At 35.5% G+C, this 21498-nt stretch overlaps 1 protein-coding gene across 1 annotated transcript in view; it reads left to right on the top strand.

Annotated features, from left to right (window-relative positions):
• Positions 1 to 5510: 5510 nt before the first annotated feature.
• The window catches only part of LOC107563873 (rho GTPase-activating protein 6-like), a 38712-nt gene continuing 22724 nt past the window's right edge, over positions 5511 to 21498 (top strand). The window contains exons 1-3 of the mRNA XM_016248841.1: positions 5511 to 6054; positions 20961 to 21120; positions 21220 to 21288. Of these exons, the coding sequence (XP_016104327.1) occupies positions 5518 to 6054; positions 20961 to 21120; positions 21220 to 21288 (766 nt within the window). The 5' untranslated portion in view covers positions 5511 to 5517. The remainder of the gene's footprint in view (positions 6055 to 20960; positions 21121 to 21219; positions 21289 to 21498) is intronic.

The following is a 21498-nucleotide window of genomic DNA, read 5'->3' as shown; positions in this document are numbered from 1 at the left end:
TATAAATCACAGTACAGTTAAAACCACTGCAACACACACACACACACTGCTCATCACTGGCATCTTTATGAGAGCTCAGAAACACTCACATCTTAACAACTACCCCCACAAACACACCCATAAAACCCAAACCACTCACACAAAAGCATCAATTATTCATCTCTTTTTGAAAGAGGCAAAATTGAGTGAATTAATTACTGAAATGCTATTTCTCTCTGGGAAGTTCTTCAAGGACAGTGGTTCTCAACCAGGGTTATTATCGTTAACTAGAGCTAAACTAAGATCATAAATAAAAGTTTGATGCTTGAAATAAAACTAACTTTAACTGAAAATAAAATAATACAAATAAATATAAACGTGAAATCTACAAATAAATAAATACATAAATAAATGTTTTATTTCTGCAATTTGTCAAGGCAATATTTCTCATTTTAATTTAGTTTAACCTGATGTACCAAAATAACTGAAACTAAAACTGAAATAAAGAAATCCTTTAAAACTATACAGACAATATCAAAATAAAAAAATGACAAAAAACAACAAAATTATTCAAACTTTAACTAAATTAAAATGAAAACTGAAAATATTAAAATAAAAACTAATTCGAAATATCAATAAAAGTTATAATAGTACCTCAATGATATAAAAATAACGCTGTTCCTAACTGATTTAAAGAAATATTAAAACTAATCAGAATTTGAACATGAAGTTTTTCTGGACGAATTATGAATGCTGGCTTGACAAAACCTGACAAAGTAAAAAAAAAAGAAAAAGAAAAGAAAAAGTTTTAAAAGCTTTAAAGTTTTAAGATAGATTGATAAATTAATTGTATTTCCTGTTCATGGTATTTAATTAAAAAAAAACATTTGTTGAATTCACTCAAAAAATGTATTAAATATCCTTAATTTAAGTGATTTTAATTTTAACCACAATTTCATTTATTTAATTCATATTCATTAATTTGTTTAATTTATTTACTTCAAGTCAGTTTCATTAGATTATCATACTTTAGCTGGATTAGGTCATTATTATAAGTGTAAATTAACTTTATTAGGTTTTTCAAACTAAATTTTGTCACTCCAGTTTCACTGAATGCATTTACTAAGGTTTATTTATTTAATTCATTTTAATTTAATTTAATTGATTTATATTATTTAATTAATTATCTAATCGTGTTTATGGTTTAATTAAATGTCTAACGTTGGTCTAACTGAAATTAAAATAACTGTAATGAAATTATGATCTTTTTAAGAAATTATGCTGTATCATTTTTATGAGTCATTTGAAGAAAGTGCGCAAGAGAACTCAAATGCAAAACATGGCAACATACAAAACAGATTTGCAAACACAAACATGCGGTTAGTTTCGTGTCTCATCATTTGCTTTCATCATTGTTTGTCTCTGCTGTCGGTGACCAATTGTAACAGACATGAGACCCATTTATGGGTCAAGACACAACAGAAATATAAGACTAATAACTTATTTTTGTCACTGAACAGACTGCAGTGCATTTTTGTCTGTCTTTGCCATTTGGTTTATTTCTAAAACAAAGGTCAAAATGCGTCACGTCAGTCTAGTTTCCCCAACATCCAGGCACGAACCTCAGTGTTTATCATGTCGTTGTGATAATGTTCTGCCAACGCTGATGTCTTAGAGTCTGAATGCTTTGCAGTTATTGTGCAATCAGCCAGTCAGTTGAGCAAGAGTCCAGAAAATGTTCAGATGTGAAGACAATAAATTGACTGAAAAATATAATGGCATGAAAGGATGTGTCTGTCTCAGGTTTCTGTTTCTTTATTTCTACTTGTCTTTTTAATTAGGTTGGCTTGACAAAGTCAACATACAGTTACTGTACACACTTGGATTAGTTTTTCTTTTTCAATATCCCTTAATAATGTGCAGCTCTTAAAGTATTTTACAAAATACCTTTTTAACTTAAGGCATGACTTTGTCAAGCCAACATTCAAATTTTGTCTTGATGACCATAACATTTCTATCAGTTTTATCAGGGTTCAAAATTGAGACTGTTTTGGTTGCATATGCTCCCAAAATGTAATCTGTGTGGCCTCAAAATAATATTTGGGAGCATTTGTGCAAGTGCAAATAATTGTTGTGGGGCGACCTGTTTTAATTTCTCTATGAAACTTTCACCAGTTTCTGCATATGTGCCTGCTGTGAGCTGATACAGTGACCGGTGCACCTCTCTAACCAGCATTACATAACCAATCAAACTTTATCTTTACATTCTTAACTTTAATGCAGATTTTAGATTGGTTAATATTAGCCAAAACTCAGTAAAATGGTCAAATTGGTAAAAAGACAAAACGCAATATAGCCGCTGTCATCTTGCGAAAATGGTGTCATTTGGAGCCTGCGTCTGCACAGTAGTGATTTATTTGGAGCCTGAGTCTGTGCTATAGTGATTCATTGTACACCAGCGTCTGCGCAGTCGCGATTCATTTGGAGCCTGAGTCTGCAAAGTAGTGATTCAATTGGAGCCTGAATCTGCAGAGTAGTGATTCATTTGGAGCTTGAGTCTGCAAAGTAGCGATTCATTTGGAGCTTGAGTCTGCGCAGTAGCGATTCATTTGGAGCCTGAGTCTGCACAGTAGCGATTCATTTGGAGCTTGAGTCTGCACAGTAGCGATTCATTTGGAGCTTGAGTCTGCAAAGTAGCGATTCATTTGGAGCCAGAGTCTGTGTAGTAGCGATTCGTTGCCTAAGTCTGCACAGTAGCGATTCATTTGATGCCTGAGTCTGCCCAGTAGTGATTCATTTGATGCCCCAGTAGTGATTCATCTGGAGCCAGTGTCTGCGCAGTAGCGATTCATTTGGAGCCCGAGTCTGCAGAGTAGTGATTCATCTGGAGCCCGAGCCTGCACAGTAGCGATTCATTTGGAGCCCGAGTCTGCACAATGATACAGTGACCGGTGCACCTCTCTAACCAGCATTACATAATCAATCAAACTTTATCTTTACATTCTTAACTTTAATGCAGATTTTAGATTGGTTAATATTAGCCAAAACTCAGTAAAATGGTCAAATTGGTAAAAAGACAAAACGCAATATAGCCGCTGTCATCTTGCGAAAATGGTGTCATTTGGAGCCTGCGTCTGCACAGTAGTGATTTATTTGGAGCCTGAGTCTGTGCTATAGTGATTCATTGTACACCAGCGTCTGCGCAGTCGCGATTCATTTGGAGCCTGAGTCTGCAAAGTAGTGATTCAATTGGAGCCTGAATCTGCAGAGTAGTGATTCATTTGGAGCTTGAGTCTGCAAAGTAGCGATTCATTTGATGCCTGAGTCTGCCCAGTAGTGATTCATTTGATGCCCCAGTAGTGATTCATCTGGAGCCAGTGTCTGCACAGTAGCGATTCATTTGGAGCCCGAGTCTGCAGAGTAGTGATTCATCTGGAGCCCGAGCCTGCACAGTAGCGATTCATTTGGAGCCAGAGTCTGTGGAGTAGCGATTCATTTGGAGCCCGAGTCTGCGCAGTAGAGATTCATTTTGCAGCCCGAGTCTGCGCAGTAGAGATTAATTTGATGCCAGAGTCTGCGCAGTAGCGATTCATTTGATGCCCGAGTCTGTGCAGTAGTGATTCATTTGATGCCCGAGTGTGCACAGTAGCGATTTATTTGGAGCCCGAATGTGCACAGTAGCGATTTATTTGGAGCCCGAGTGTGCGCAGTAGCGATTCATTTGATGCCCGAGTCTGTGCAGTAGTGATTCATTTGATGCCCGAGTCTGTGCAGTAGCGATTCATTTGGAGCCCGAGTCTGCACAGTAGCGATTTATTTGGAGCCCGAGTCTGCACAGTAGCGATTCATTTGGAGCCCGAGTCTGCGCAGTAGAGATTCATTTTGCAGCCCGAGTCTGCGCAGTAGAGATTAATTTGATGCCAGAGTCTGCGCAGTAGCGATTCATTTGATGCCCGAGTCTGTGCAGTAGTGATTCATTTGATGCCCGAGTGTGCGCAGTAGCGATTTATTTGGAGCCCGAATGTGCACAGTAGCGATTTATTTGGAGCCTGAGTCTGCACAGTAGCGATTTATTTGGAGCCCGAGTCTGTGCAGTAGTGATTAATTTGATGCCTGAGTCTGCGCAGTAATTATTCATTTGGATCATGATTAAAACGCAGTGGTTGTCTCTAATTTTAAATGGCTATAGAGAGTTTGGCCTGTAATTAATAATTAGCAAATAATTAATCTTGTTCATGTTCTCATATTTTCATTCTTTCTTATCTCTTGCTTAAAAACATAAAATGCATTTTTAAACAATCGGCACATAATCAGCCCATTTGCATGTAAAACAATATTTTGTTATTATATTATGTCTCAGTGACTAAAGTCTGTGGGGTTCAATTTTGTTTTGAACCTACAATATTCAACATTCTTTTAAACATATTTTGTGTCTCACAGAACAACAAAATGCATACAGATTTGGAACAACAATTTAAAAAGTGTTTAAAAACACATTTACATTTTCAGTCTGAATATTCCAGACTATTCAAGGCTACAAGCAATAATTGAGTTCTAATTGTAACTCTATTGGTATCAAAGTATTACTATTGTATATAAAATACTCATTTCAATTATGAACATAGTTGTGTCTTATACATCCATCCATCTTTACTGTATGGAGACCTTCTGACATGCTCTCGGTTACACCCTTATTTGTTTACATTCACAGACTTTAAAAGAGGTCTTTGGAGATCCTTTTTCCTGTGCTAAAATGAGATAATAACCCCATGTCGGGAAGCTCTGGGGGTATCATGTAAACTCTGGAATAATATGTCGCAGATCTAACACAAAGTCTCGGCTCTTTGGGGAGATTTGATGGTTTTTTTTATGTCTATGGAGTTTTTAACCTCTATTTTCTTCTTCTTTGTCTTCCCCAGCAGTCACATCCATCCTATTTCCCCATTGTGAAGACTGATCTGAGCTTTTATGAAGTCATGCAGTGTTATGATATTCAAATTAAGATGGATTGTTCTACACTGAATGGGGAAAAATTGTTTTTAGAATTTGGCTCTGCAAAGAACAGGCTGCTCAAGCACTTTATTTGAAGTTAAGTAAATATTAACTAATAAAACAAAACTTAAATATTATGTATCAATTTAATATATATTTAAATAGACTACTACACATATTTTACAAACATATTTGTTTTAGAAATCTATAGAATAGGCCTAGTAGACGCTGGGCAAACTGAGCGAAACGCGCCAAGGCGATTTGAGTTGCGCAGAAATTCTATAATTCTTTTAGATTCCACTGAAAGTTATTAAAACCTATAACTAAAACGCCAATCAATGAGAAGCGTCCAGGTTTACCTCCGTTTCTCAGACACACTCTGGCAGGGCGGAGGAAGAGGGTGGATCCTTCACAGAGATGAAACTTTACTGACGCGCTTTTTGGCTTGAATAGTGGAAACATCCCCGCTGTCAAATACAGCAGAGATTGATAAGAGAATGCAATTAGTTTTGAAAACACATTTTCGCTGTTTCCAATAAACTGCGGATGAAAGACAAACATCAGCAGCTGTCCAGTCAGGTCGCGTTCACATGGGGTTTGTGTTTGGGGCGTCAGTCTGTATATCATACCGCAGGGATGTCCGCGCAAGGCTTGCTAAACAGCGTCTTCTCATGTTCCTCATCGGGCTCTAAAACCCTCGCAAAGAGGAACCTGCACCAGACTCGCAGTTTGGATTCTGCGCTGATCAGACACTGCGCGACGCCTGGAGACGCCAGCGGTCACCGGTCATTCTGCTGGAGCTCGAGCTCCACAGCTGGATTTACTAACAGCCAAAGCGCCTCCGAAAGCCTCGTTGCCGACCCCAGACTCAAACCGCGTCTTTCTACGTCGAGTTTGTCCACATCTTCAGACGCGTCGTCGATCTCCAGTCTTCATTTGGACTACAGAAGCGGCAAACGCAACGCGTCCAGGGATTTATCTCTACACCTCTCTGCTTCAAGCAACATCTTCTCACCGAGAAAGTGGCTTCAAAGAAAGTTGCCTCAGTCGGATGCTGTTTCGCACAATATCTGTAAATCTGAGGTAAGATTATATATATATAAATAAAAAGATTTCAAACTAAAGTGAATGTTCTGTTGGCATGGATGCTGTTTGGCGTCACTCTCTTGAACAGGTTTTGAATAGAAGTTTGCAGATGATAAATCACGAGGCTTGTCTGGTCAGGCCATCCAGGTTGTTCTGTCTTTTCTCGAGTATGAGTTTTTCATGCATTGTTGATAAATGCGCATAAACATCATGAGAGATTAAATATCTCTGTTTAAATATGTATGTTTTTTTATTTTAAGATTTCACTGTCTTTTTAAGTTTTTCACTACTTTTAATCAACTGCCTGTTATAGATCATTTTAAATGGTCATGTGGTGTGACTAATATGCAAATGTTTAATATAGTCTTGTTATTAATATTAGCTCAAATGTAAATTTCACAGTCATTTTATTACAATTTAAAGAGTGCATATTGGCACCAAGCAGCTCATTTATATCTTTAAAGCAAGTAGCATTGGAGTCTTGGCAGTGTATCATGCCTGATCAGATGCATAATCATGACAAAGCATGCATCCAAGTTTCAGCACTGAGATTGACACTCTATGGTAATTTCTGGATCACCATACTATAAATTCTAATTCAAAATATTTGGAATGACTAAGTTGATATTTAGAAATTTTTCAAGTGTTTTGTCCTGAGGAACGTCACGATCAATTTATCCTGCAGGAGCCAGCACTACTGCAATGCCAAGTTTCAAATGTAAGCTTGCTTAGAAACTAGAGCTGAAATAAAATTCACAGATAGAGAAAAGCAAGAACAAAAACAATTTATGGAAAATTAAGGGAAAGTTTCTTGAAGGTTGTGACGGTCTCAGCAGATCAAACGGAGGTGTGATGTTTGACCCACCGCAGAACAACAGAGACAGTGAAGGTTCTGGAAAGCGACTTTTTTTTTTTTTGCTTTGATGGAACCACCAAGTGACACTTGCTTACTGACCATATAGAGGATGGGAAGAAATATAGACCTGTAGGAGTGTGTTGAGGTAGGAGTGCGCTGTTCCAGTGACAGCCTGACGTCAAAGCCTTGAATTTAATGCAGTCGGCTGAAGATAACCAGTGGAGTGAGACCAAGAAGGCTGCGACATGGACTCTGTTTGGTTGATTGAAGATCAGACACGCAGAGAGTGTGGACAGAAGGATCTAGTGGTTCAGCTGGTCGAAGGCAGCAGACAGCGCTGGTAGGATGAAGACAGATGACCTAGCGTGACTCTTGCCAGCCTCAGGGTTTCAGCAGCAGACAGCAGGGAAGTGTTCATGGAATGTCCGCTTTCCTCCACAGCAGAATCCAATACAGATATAAAATACTAACCCTAAAGACAACTGAAGATATTGAACTCATACGGTGGTTTAGCTGCTGATCCTGACTTTAATAAATGCATTATCCTTAAACCATTTAACTTTACACTAAATTCTACTGGAAAATGAAGGAAAATGACTAATTCAATGCAGTAAAGTGCACAATGGGATGAGGATAATAGGAGGCCCAAATGGATGTGCATCGTTGCTGTCATTGTCTACTGATTGAATAATTACATTTGCATGCTTTAATGACAAAATAATGTGCAATTCAGTGAATGGCTTTGACTTTCTAAAGTGCAACCTGTTGTCAAGATGTGTTAAATGTTCCGGGTAAATTAAAGTGGCATTAATCTCACACATGTCTCAAGTGCCAGGAAATACCAAGGTGTTGTGAAAGTGCTTGTTTTTTGAAGTAGCTTTGCAAAGATCAGGAATGTGAACTAATGAAATTGCATTATTAAAGCATCTATGATTAGAGACAAATCAACAAACACCTCTTTATAATTAATGCATGCTTTTTTTCCCCTTCATCAAACCGTGGCCATACTACAATACTGAGAAACCAAAACACCAAATTTGTAGATGATTGTGTTGGCCAGCCCAAAGGGGAGCTCTCTTTGTAACAGTTACCTAACCTCTCAGGAATCTGGAGTTTATAAAGCTCCTCCTGTAAAGCAGTTCAGCTGTCTTTTAGAGCACTGCTCTTTCTATTATTTGGACAATGAAACTGGCAGGCAGCAAAAGGCAGGCTTTTTGTTTTCGCCACATTCAACTCAAATGCATGCTTTTAATTTTTATTTTTTTGGCAGTAAACCACCTTTTTTTACAGTCTTGATTGGTAGCAGGTTTGAAACCACATTGCAAAATGACAATAAGTCCTAAATATTGGATTTGAAAACCGATAAAGTCTGGAATATGTTGGCAGTAAATACATATTTTCTCTTATGTGCATTGCAATATATGCTTTGATTTATCTTAAGCAGCCACAATGGCTCATTTGCACAGACAACAAACATCTTAAAGTAGTAGACTTGCAAGACACAACAGTATTACTTGTGTATCTTTGCTTCCCTTTGGCCTCTTTGCCTGTCGCAGACTGTTTTAGAGAATCTGTTGCAGTAACAAGCTTAATAATGTTTAGATCTCGAGGCAAAGTGTGCTGATATATCTCACTAAAATACAGCCACATTTATTGGGTCGCTTTTAAATAAATTCCCATTTTTGGTCAAAGTGCATTTATCTGTGCTCTTGTGCAATGCTTAAATTTAGACTTAGACTAAAATAATAGCTGTTGTGTTAAATGTTTTATTGAGAAATGTCTTTTTTTTTGGCATTTTCTGTTTCTGTAGAATAACGAAACAGGGAAAGAACAATGAAAACGGCATGTTCTTTCACTGTTTTCTGTTTTGCTGAATAGCAGAACACTCATATTCATTGAAAACAATTCAACTGAATGAGCTTTTTGTCAGTAGGCCCACATTGTTCTTTTATAGTCCCGTATACTTTGTGTCGCAAAAAGCTTGTCTGCAGTAAGTCTTTGTACTGTGCTTGAAGAAACCGTGTAAGAGCGGAGCGTAGTTCTTCAGTGAAGTGACATCTGGTTTACATGAAGTCTGCCTCAGCTTCTATTTCTCACAGCAGACCAGCATGACCTGATCTCTGGCAGCGCTACCCATGCAAATAGTTTTTCCCACTGGAGACTGTCAACTGAGTACAACAGCACTTTGGGGTCTTTTTAAGGTCTTCTTTCATGTTCAACAGTTTCGTGAATCTTCAAGCTTGCAGTGGTCTTTACCACCGATAAAACGAACATGCACTTTTGAGTGCCAATGGAGAGTCTCTTGGGAATGTCTAAAATTAGTCAATATCCAAAGTCAACAAGTTCCTGGCCTTATTTTGCTATTTTTTCCTCCTTGAATATCCTGTTTCCCTTAGAAATACATCATTCTAGGGAAGTCAGAGTGTTTTTGTTTTGACAGGTTGCCGTGATTCAACACTATTGAGTGTAGATAGCAAGATCTTTGCAGAATATGTGGTTCGTTCACAGACCAGTGAATGTAGGGCATGTTCATGAAGTCTGATTCACCTTAAGCTGTTTTCAGTTGGAGCAGAGCCAGCGTAAGAGAATGTGAGTGGTTCAATGTTTTCGCTAAAATGGTTTAGATTATTGCATCTCCTCCAGACAAGTACAGTTGCAAAGATAAACATCTCCGATCCCCAAAGTCATGTATCTGATCTTCCAGAATGATGAGTGGAAAAAGCTCGTCGTCTGAGTTTGGACCTTTTTAAACTTTATTTTCTAGCTACACTAAAGCAATTGCAACATCAGTATCAGCATAACCTTTAACCTTTTTATATTCTGCCTGCCAATCATCTCAGTGTATTGCTGCACACACACACGTATGTGCAGCACATGTTCATGTTCAGGGGCGTACTGCAGATTTGTGGCCCTGTTTACACCTAGTGTTAAAGGAACAGTTCACCCAAAAATGAAAATGTGCTCACCCCCCAGGCCATCCAAGATGTGAATGAGTTTTTCTTCATCAGATTTGGAGAAATGTAGCACTGCATCAGTGTCTCAGCAATGGATGCTCTGCAGTGAATGGGTGCCGTCAGAATGAGAGTCCAAACAGCTGATAAACACATCACAATAATCCACAAGTAATCCACACCTCACCAGTCCAGCAGTTAACATCTGGAGAAGACAAAAGGTTTTTAATTTTAATTTTAATTTTTTAATTCAAACCGTTGCATCTGGCTGAAATAAGAGTCCATAATCCATAATAACTCTTCCTCCAGTGAAAAAGTGTTCTGGTCTGAATCAGGAGAGAAATCTGCACAGATCAAGCACCGTTTACAAGCCAAAACAGTCCAGAACAGCTTTAAACAAATAGGCCTATGTGGGTGGATTTTGATGTGCGAGATAACAGGAGATGGACTTTTTCACTGGAGGAAGCGTTATTATGGATTATGAACTCTTTTATTTTCGTTTGAAGCAACAGTTTGAAGTTAAAAACGTCTTAATGCTGGATTTGTTACAGCTTTTGTCTTCTCCAGATGTTAACTGATGGACTGGAGTGCTGTGGATTATTGTGATGTTTTTATCAGCTGTTTGGACTCTCATTCTGACGGCACCCATTCACTGCAGAGCATCCATTGCTGAGACACTGATGCAATGCTACATTTCTCCAAATCTGATGAAGAAACAAACTCATCCACATCTTGGATGGCCTGAGAGTGAGCACATTTTCAGCTAATTTCTATTTTTGGGTGAACTATTCCATTAAAATGCTTTACCTAAATGTCAAAGTTTATCTGATTGAGATCCAGTTTACCTCTGCTGGTAGACTTCATAAATACACCATTTACCAAGTAGACAAGTTTTCTGATGAAATTAGTAAATGCATACTAATTGAATTTCATTTGATTATAGTAGATGTTTCTCAAATTCCTTTTAGAGGGTAAAGTGGCTTATTTTGTTCTCTAAAGATGCCTATATGGTTTGGGAAAAACAGAGGTATGATTTGAAAAATGACTTTTTCTTATAAGAAGTCCAACACTTTTCCTAAGCCAAATGGCCCATATCATGGCTGCGCACATTATAATAATAATTTAAAAAAAAATCAAGATTATGATTGCACAAATAACTTAATCGTGCAAATAGATGATTGCAGCATTCCATTTATGTTTGCTAGGTTTTTTTGCAACACAGCAATTGATCATGTTAAGGGACGTGTCTGTTTTTGCACACGTTTGCAATGATGAATCAGATGCATTAGTCTATAGGCCTATGAATGGTGACAACTGTTCCTATAATGAGTGCATGAGTCACAAATTTATGTTCTGTGTTTCACTTCTGCTTGCAGTTGCACATGATCACATCTTTGCGACAACTTTTGCATGGACAAGCATCACTCTTTTTTGTTTTCTTTTTTTTTTGCGAAGTGTTGTGTTTGTATGACACGCTATATGAGTTTTTCCAGCTTCATGTATCAGTTGAATCCATTGTTAACAGCTTCAACAATGCTGTACAGCCAACAAAATAAGTTTGTTTGAATCTTCAATTTTTCCAACACCAGTTTCCTTTCGAATCCGGTTGGAAAGAGTTGAGATAAGGGAGAAGACGACGTTTTTCCGTTGTCAGGCAGCTACTGTATGACTTTCATGTGATCTTCTGTGAGGGTGCGTCCTGACTGACTCACTGATTAATGTAGTGATGTTGAAACCCAGAATGTGGTACTTCCTGTTTCTTTGTGCCAGTCGGGGGTTTGACACTGGGAACAAGATAAAGTTATATTTAATGCTCTTACATCATCACAGCTATTAAATAGGATTGTTCTAGAGATTTCTGTGAACAGTTGAACTCTTTGTACCTTTTGTATCTTAGTATTGTTTGGTTAAAGAGTCAGACAAATTGGAGAAACTAATTGGCTCAGTTTCAGTTCATTGGTATGAATCTGAAGTGAATTGACCAAGTCCCATTGGATTTTCAATTTGGAATTTGATTGACAGAAAGAGGAATTTTAGTTACAAAAAAATTTAACGTTTTAGTCCAACACGAATAAAATGTGCAACAGATTAGAATGTCTTAGTTTGAAGGTTTTTACATTTTGTAAACCATTTTTAGAGATTTCCGTTTCAAATAAATGCTGTTCTTTTGAACTTTCTATTCATCTGTGAATCTTGAAAAATAAAATGTATCACGGTTTCCACAAAAATATTGTGCAGCACAACTGTTTCCAAAATTAATAATAATCCGAAATGTTTCTGAAATATTAATGATGCTTTGATCACAGAAATAAATTACATTTTAACAGATATTTACATACAAAACAGCTATTTTAAATTGTAATAATATTTCACATTTTTAACTATATTTTTAATCAAATTAATGCAACCTTCCTGACTTAAAAAAAATAAAATAAAAAAATTTAATTACAGACCCAAGCTTTTTGGCTGGTATTTCCTTGGCAGGAATTTATTTGGAATTTTTAAGAAATTCTTAATTAATTTCTCAATGTTGTACTGTATAATCTGGATGGACAATGACATGTGAAACTTTTTTTTTCTTTTTTCTTTTTTTTTTGTATAGCACTTGTCATAATGTACCTTTCATTCCAAAGCAGTTATGCAAACAATAGTGCCTCACAAAGCATGTGTCCACTTGTTTTACTTTGTCATTCTGAAGGAAAAGACACATAGGAAGATATTTACATACAAAACAGCTATTTTAAATTGTAATAATATTTCACATTTTTAACTATATTTTTAATCAAATTATTGCAACCTTCCTGACTTAAAAAAAAATTAAATAAAAAAAATTAATTACAGACCCAAGCTTTTTGGCTGGTATTTCCTTGGCAGGAATTTATTTGGAATTTTTAAGAAATTCTTAATTAATTTCTCAATGTTGTACTGTATAATCTGGATGGACAATGACACGTGAAACTTTTTTTTTCTTTTTTCTTTTTTTTTTGTATAGCACTTGTCATAATGTACCTTTCATTCCAAAGCAGTTATGCAAACAATAGTGCCTCACAAAGCATGTGTCCACTTGTTTTACTTTGTCATTCTGAAGGAAAAGACACATAGGAACTGACACTCCCAGAGGACTCACTTTCTAGCCTTCAGTATCTCAATAGCTGGAAGTGATAAGTCTGTGAAAGTGACATTCTCACATGAAACCACGTAACAATGCTGTGAAGCTGTGAGTTCTCTGGGAGAGATTTCATTTGACATTCCCTAGCCATCGGTGGGACAGAAAGTCAAGAAATCATTTTTTGTCAGTGTTTTTTGTTGTTGTCAGTTTACAATGAAAACAGACACAAATGAGTCAATAATTGACATGCAATAATGTTGAGCTCTCAAATTTTTGGTTGAGATATCAACCAAAAGGTTGGCAGACTTTGGTTTCTTGGGAAATCTGAGTAGTTTGAAAGGTTGTTGAGATTTCTTAGTGAAAATACATGAGATTAATCAGGCGAAAAAGTCTCCATTTGCGCTCAATCTCATTGCTGTTGAGAAGAAACTGAGATTTTAAGGAGATCTCACTCGTGTTTTTTCTCTCCTATGGGAAGCTGACTCCCATGATGCTTTGGCTCAAGCGTAGCGTGAAGACGGCATTAAGTAAGAAAGCAGCACTGTTTGTTTTCCTTACGAAATTCTTCAAAGAAGCCCCCGAATCCCCAAGCTCTTATTTCCTATCAAAACGAACATGGCTAAACTGATCCAGAGTGAGGAAAAACCACAGGAAAACTGAGTTTTCTCAAGTCTCAGGAAAACTCTGTGTTCGCTGTCTGCATTTTAGTTGGTATATTTTTAGATCAGCTTTTATATTTGTAGGACGGCATGATTTGGGGACAAATCAGAATTAAATTTTTTTCTGATAAAGACTGTGATTTAAAAAAAATTGTGATTTATATATATCAATATGGTTATGAAATAATAACTATTATTTTCATTTTTTAATTATTACTACTAAATAAAAATAGTAAAAATTATTAAATAAAAACAAAAAAATCTTACTACAAAATATATATAAAAAAAGAAAAATATTGATAATTGTATTTTACAACTGTTAAATTGCAGTAATAATATTTATGGCTTAATTTCATTTTTAAACATTAAACAGTTGAACTTTTTAAATATTCCAGCCTTTGAAATTAGATAATTGCACTAAGCCATATCATGATTTTGTTTTTGTTTTTCTTTTAATGAATTGTGCAGCCCTTTGTATTTGTAAATAAACTTTGCACATTTTTTGTATGTTTTGACAGAATTGATAAAACTGTACATGTTGACAGTATTAAGAAATCACACAGAACTGAGTGAAAACATTATAATGTCAACATGTTAAGTTAATGTAATACTGTTAAACATTTAATTCATCTAATTTATTCAAATATTAAATTCATAGATTTCATTGCATTTCTGAGAACCTCAAAGGATGTGTAAACATGTGTATGTACATTTTTACATCCATAAAAGCATTTAGAAGCTGTTCGTACATTGATATAAATGTATGTGTGTTAGAAGCATATGTTATGATTGAATGCTTATGAATACTAATGAGATCACGTTGGTGAAATCGTCGTGGAGAATAGAGCAGCTGGGCCTGGAATTACCATCAGACACAAATGTGATGCTTATTTGATGATCCTCAAGTATCTCTTGTTAGACAGCTGTTCAGATGAAACTGTTGCTCACCTTTTATGCTGATGAGCGAGGCTTTCATTTCTGGTAAGTGTGCAGTCGTCGAGTGGCACTACAGCACCAAAGGATGAAGCGACTTGTGTTTGCACTTTTCTCTTAATATCTTTTAAATGACTTTTTTTATAGCTTACTAAATAAGCCTGCTGCTCATTGTTTTAATTTTTCTTACCTGTGCTATTGTATTTTGTGTTGTTGATGCCTTGGAGGTTTGACTGAAGTACATTTCATATGAGGTTCTTTGCCTTGTCTTGATATTGATATTTTATTATAAAATGCTAGAAATGCTGCACTATATATACACTGCCGTTAAAACTGTTTTTGAAAGAAGTCTCTTCTGCTCACCAAGGCTGCACTTATTTGATCAAAAAATACAGTAGAAATTGTGAAATATTTGTACAATTTAAAATAACAGTTTCCTATGTGAGTATATTTCAAAATGCTATTTATTTCTGTGATCAAATCTGAATTTTCAGCATCATTACTCCAGTCTTTAGTGTCACATTATCCTTCAGAAATCATTCTAATATGCTGATTTGCTGCTCAAGAAGCATTTCTGATTATTATGCTGCATAATTCATATTTTTGTGTATGTAATATATTTTAATATATGCAATTTTTTCAAGATTTTTTTTTATGATTTGAAAGTTCAAAAGAACAGAATTTATTTGAAATAAAAAACTTTTAAATGTCTGTGTTCCAAATGAACAGATTTACATACACTCTGTAGTGCACACTATGTAGGGACCTTGTGATTTGGAATGCAGCTTATGTGAAGCCAGCCTTACTTAATTCCACATCTGTGTACAAGCATGATCTTGTTCACTTATATTTCTCTGGATTTCAGTGGGAGAGCTCGTCCGCTGTCTGGAAGAGCAGAGATTTTATGCCAGAGAATAATGAAGTGCAGGTGTTAGCGGGGTGTGTAGTGTAGTACTTAAGAAAGAATGCCATAATTTAATGTTCTGATGACATTTTTCATTCATATAACATGAGTCAGATGAACTTTCTCTGTGCAGAATTGACCACAATGGCGCAACACCTCTGTTGTATTTGGTGTACAAGGCTTTCACATTGTGTTCTATCTAGGCGTGGCATCAAGATATTTGTAGTTTTAAAGTCAGCTTTATAGGTTGCACAATGCGAGGCCCGTATAGAAATGATTTGTTGAGTCTGGAAGGACTCAACTGGGTTGCACACATATCTGAACACCTTTGATCTGAACTTGAACACTGCGAGCTAGACACCATCATCACCTGACATCAATGCCGGACCTCACTGATGCTCTTGGGAGTGAACGGGAGTGAATCCTTGCATCCATGATCCAACATCTTATGGAAAGTCTTTCCAAACGAGTGGAAGCTGCTATAGCTGCAATGCTTTTTTGCCATGCATTTGAAATTAAGTGTTCAACAAATGTGCAACATGGTGATGGTAAAAAAAACAAAAACATGAGATGGGAGGAAAACGTTTGGTAACACTTTACTTAAAGCCTTTATGTATAATGCACTATAAACGTCGTGAATAATTATAATCTATAGCCGAATATAAAATGCATATTGTTAAAGGGGTCATATGATGCCCATTTTCCACAAGTTGATATGATTCTTTATGAACTTAATGAAAAGTCTGTAACACAGTTTGGTTAAAATTTCTCAATGATAGTGTAAAAAACACCTTTTTTTACTCTGTCGAAAACAGCTCTTTTCAGATCAAGCCGTTTTTGTAGCATTTCCCTTTAAATGTTAATGAGCTCTGCTGACCCCGCCCCTCTCTTCCGAGCTGCTCTCAGAGAGACTGTTTACTTTAGCCGCATTCATCATGAAACTTGCTAATTAGCACATTATTAGGAAAGGCAATTTGCAAAGATTCATTTCAAAACATTATACTCACTTCTTCTGTAGATGAGGCTGGATCATGAATGATTCGCGCGAACATAGATGCATTTATGTAGATCGGGGTAGCATTCCCTTCAGAAACAAACAAAATTCCCTACGAGTTCAGCGGCTCAGATGTCGGGAGTAAATGACGACTGCTATGTTCATTTTTACATCCAACAACAGAACACCTCAATCGCTCAGGAGTCTTTCTTGTCTACATCTGCTCCGGCGGTGAAACAATGGCAGACTGATGACAGTCACTCAGGGCGGAGCTAAGGTAAGACGCCAGTCCAGTCTGTGCTGAAACGCTGCTGTCAATCAAACTATCGTGGGAGGGGCCTGTCTGTGTGACGTCACACAGACAGGCATCTGAGATCGGCTCGATTTGAGAAAGGGGAAAACATTTAACCAGATTTAAAAAAAAACACCGGGTGGATTTTTATCATTTTAGGGTGGTTGTGTACACACACTGCCAACACACATTTCAGTTCAAACAACTTATAAAAGTGCATGTAGCATCCTATGACCCCTTTAATTGCATATTGATAAGCGTTTTAATGTATTAACTGTGATTACAATTATTCATGAGATTGTACAATGCATTATAAGGAGCATTACAAGGCATAATTAATTCATTAAAACTACTTTTATAATGCATTATACATAAAGGCTTTAAGTAAAGTGTTAACAATTTTATTTCAATGCATTTGCTCTCTCTTGCAAAACCTTTGCTTTCACCTGAGAAACATTAGCAAACTCTATTTCATTAGCAAAACCTTTCAGTTCGCATGCAAAACTTTTGTGATGGAAATATGAGTTGGGAGGTAAAAGTATGCTTTTGCAAGGGAACGCAAAGTTTCTTAGTGGAACGCAAAACCTTTGTGAGAGCGAACACAACGTTTTTTAGTGAAACAATACTTTTGCGAAAAACGCAACTGTTACGCAAGCAAATGCAAAGTTAGTTTTTAATGGCAACACAATACTTTTGCGAGAATGAACACAAAGTTTCTTAGCAGAACATAAAGTTTCTTAGTGCAATGCAATACTTTTGTGCAAGTAAACACAAAGTTCCTTTGCAGAACGCAATAATTTTCAATATTTTTCAAGCAAACACAAAGTTTCTTAGCGGAACACAATACTTTTGCAAAAGTGAACACAAAGTAAACAAGTAAATGCAATGTTTCTTAGCGAAAAACGCAAATGTTTTGCAAGCAAATGCAAAGTTTCTCAAGGGAACGCAATACTTTTGCGAGAGAAAACAAATGTTTTATGAGTGAATGGAAAATTTCTTGGGGAAACACAATACCTTTGCAAGAGAAAGTAAAAGCATTTAATTTTTTCCCCCCAATCTCATTATTTTCCATCACCATTAAGCGACTCCATTACGTAATTTACCATATATCAGTAGAAAAAACTGAATAATTAGAAATATATGATTATTTTATTGATCTCATTTTGAGTGGATGCAGCTAATGTCTTGTGCTCGTGCACATCAGTGTGTGATTTCATCTGGGTTATTATGCAAGCAGATGAGAAACGGCTGGTGTTTGGATTGAGTGTTGACCTTCTGCAGCTGGGAAGGAAATGCTCAGTGAATGTTTGATTTGTGCTGTTAGGCATGCATGTGGTCCTGTTATCCAAGTTTATGAGATTGGCTAGAGTGGAAAAGTGAAATAAAAAAAGTGTGGTTGCACATCACATATGCTATGAATGACCCATAATAGGAGGTATTTACTTTATGATAAAAGGAGAGAGCAGCAGTAGAAGAGCAAATTATTAAAATTCAGTTTCCCACAAAAAGAATCACATGACTTAAGACGTGCAACCTAATGCATGAGTCATATGGACTACTGTTTTGTTTTCAAAATAATGATCTTTAAAAAAGCATCATATGACCCTTTTAACATTTTCATGTGATTTCAACTAATTAAATTCGTAAATACTAAAATATTTTTAGTAGTGGAAACTTAACTAATTTAACTAGCTAATTCAGTTAAATCCTAACTGGCTAATTAGTAACACAATGCTTTGATTAGCATAGCAATTGCTGAATATAGAGCAATATAGAGCATTTGATATACCTAGCAAAAAACTAAATCCCCCACTTAACATTAAACTTGCACAAAATAAACATTATGTAACACACAGCATTTACATTCCCTTTCGAGTGCCACGGCAAAACATAATGCGAAATACAAATCATCAGCTCAGTTTTAGTTAGGCTAAATTTAAATTTGTCTAAATTAAAAGAAACAAAACAAAACAATGAAACAAGAAGATATTACTTAAGTTGTGTCAGTTTTGTGAACTCAAACGAAAAAGTTCTAAATACTCATAAAAGTTAATTTGTTTGATTATGAAAAGTTAACTTATTTGTTTAATCTGTTTAATCAAAATGGTTGTTTTTTATATGATATAGTTAAATAATAATGTAATAACAATTATTATATTATATATATATATATAATAAATAATTAAAAAATATTTTTACAAATTATTGCTATTATTTATTATTAGTACTATGATTGAATTAAATTGTAGTAGTAAAACATAGTAAAAACCATAGTTAAAATAATAATTAAAACATGTTTTGTGTTTCTTTTTCCTTTTCCAAATTTTGCAATTGTTCCTCTTTTGTAAGCTGTAAATACATAATAATGTTAATGTTTCAGTATTTATCCTATACATCTACACACACACACACACACACACACACACACTACTACTACTACTACTTCAAATGCTAGTATTAAAATGTTTTATTTTATTTATTTATTTAAATAATTATTTAATAATTCATTATATTATTTATATACTAATTACTTTAAAATATTTAATTATTTTTAAATAATTACAAATAATTTCAAATGGTCATTATAGCTATAATCGACTTATAAGCAGTAAAATATAGTAAATTAAAATTATATGCAAGTAGTAAAATACAGTAAAAACTATAGTTAAAATAATCAAGGCATGTTTTCATAATGAAGAGGTTAATATTAAGTATAGTCCTGCGAGATGGTTTTTATTACACAACACCGGTTGTTAATGATTTGTGAAAATCACTAATTTGTTGTCTTCAAACGTGTCATCTGATCTAACTCAGTCTGAGACTCCTGGCTAAATTTACTTGAGTGATCATTCCCAGAAAGCAAAAAAAGCAAACTAACAAAACACGAGCGTCTGCCAGAGTCTGGGTTCGATTTCTCAAGTCCGAGGATATCAGGATGATCAGGGAACGTCTGTGCAGACGCCAGGAGTTCTCCAGTGCTTGTCACTGCATGTTCACAGAGACCTGGGCTTATTCTGAGGGAGTATAGAGACACCGTGTGTGTGTATACTGTATCTGTCCAAACATCACAATATAAAGCCAGCAGAGCACAAAAGCAGGATTACAGGAGCTGAACTCCCATTCATTCTCCATTGAGAAACCTGACATGAGCTCAGAGGCTGCTGAAGAAAACACAAGCCCATGATTTCATATTTGAAATCATATTTGTTTACCAAATAAAAAACTGTCCACAATCCTGAAATGAGATGCACCAATGAGAAACATTCTCAGCATACTTATACATGGAATATTTCCATATTTCTTACATGTTTTGGAAATAAGTCTCTTCTGCTCGCCAATGCTGCATTTATTTGATCAAAAATACAGTAAGAATTGTGAAATATTATTAGAGTTTAAAATAACTGTTTTATCTGTGAATATATAGTGAAATGTCATTTATTTCTGTGATTTGAACCTGAATTTTTAGCATCATTACTCCAGTCTTCAGTGTCACATGATCTTCAGAAATCATTCTAATATGCTGATTTGCTGCTCAATAAATATTTCTGATTATTATCAATGTTGAAAACAGTTGTGCTGCTTTATATTTTTGTGGAAACCTTGATGCATTTTATTTTTCAGGATTCACAGAAGAATAGAAAGTTTAAAAGAACAGCATTTATTTGAGATAGAAATCTTTTGTAACATTATAAATGTTATAAATAAAATTATACATTTTATCAATTTAATGCATCAGTGCTAGATAAAAAAATTTTTTTTTTTTTTTAATTCATACTTTCTTCAGACTTTTGAATTGTAGTGTGTCACGGTTTCCACAACAATATTGCACAGCACAACTGTTTCCAACATTGATAATAATCATAATTATAATGATTTCTGAAGATCATGTGACACTGAAGACTGGAATAATGATGCTGAAAATACAGCTGCACATCACAGAAATAAATTACAGTTTAACAGATATTCACATAGAAAACAGCTATTTTAAATTTAAATAATATAACACTTTTTATTGTATTTTAGATTTTTTTTTAAATGCAGCCTTGTTGAGCAGAAGAGACTTATTTAAAAAAAACGCAGTTATTCCACACTTTTGACCAGCAGTGTATATTTGTATATATTGTGATATTTTGTTGATGCTGCTGGCTGCTGCTGCTTTATTAAAGAATTTCTCTTTCTATGTGTCTATTTTGCATCTTTCATAGGGAGATTTCACCTGTAAGAAAACAACCGGTCATAATTTCCACATGCAGTCGGTTTCCATTCAGAGTCTGTCGGAGCTGGAAAGAGTCCGGCTGCAGGAAGTCGCTCTGGTCAGACTGATGAAAGACTTCGATTTGGGATGCCAGATCACCATCCCCAAAGGTACACAGAGACTCACATTTCAAACAAATAAGACACGTCTTGAAGTGTCATTGGTTTGATTGTCTGTTTCTGATGTTTTGTATGCAATGTCTTTTCCAGATGGTCAGAAGCGGAAAAAGTCACTCAGGAGGAAGTTGGATTCTTTATCGAAGGAAAAGAGAGACAAAGGTATGCATTTGGTTTTTAGATATTTGTCATCATGCACATCTAGAAGTTAAAGCTGCAAGCTGACCACTGGAAATAAAGGTCAAAGCTGATTTCTTCGATTAGATATGTCTGTTTTTGTATGACGAATTAAACATCTTAATGAGATCTAGAAATGCTTTAAGGCTATAAAAGCTATTACATATCTTAAATGGTGTAACAAAAGTCCTAATT

The sequence above is a fragment of the Sinocyclocheilus grahami genome, unplaced genomic scaffold (assembly GCF_001515645.1).
Source record: "Sinocyclocheilus grahami isolate Dianchi unplaced genomic scaffold, SAMN03320097.WGS_v1.1 scaffold894.1, whole genome shotgun sequence".
In the NCBI taxonomy this organism is placed as follows: Eukaryota; Metazoa; Chordata; class Actinopteri; order Cypriniformes; family Cyprinidae; genus Sinocyclocheilus; species Sinocyclocheilus grahami.
The sequence above is the reverse complement of the archived record's forward strand: the minus strand, read 5'-3'. Positions and strand labels throughout refer to the sequence as shown.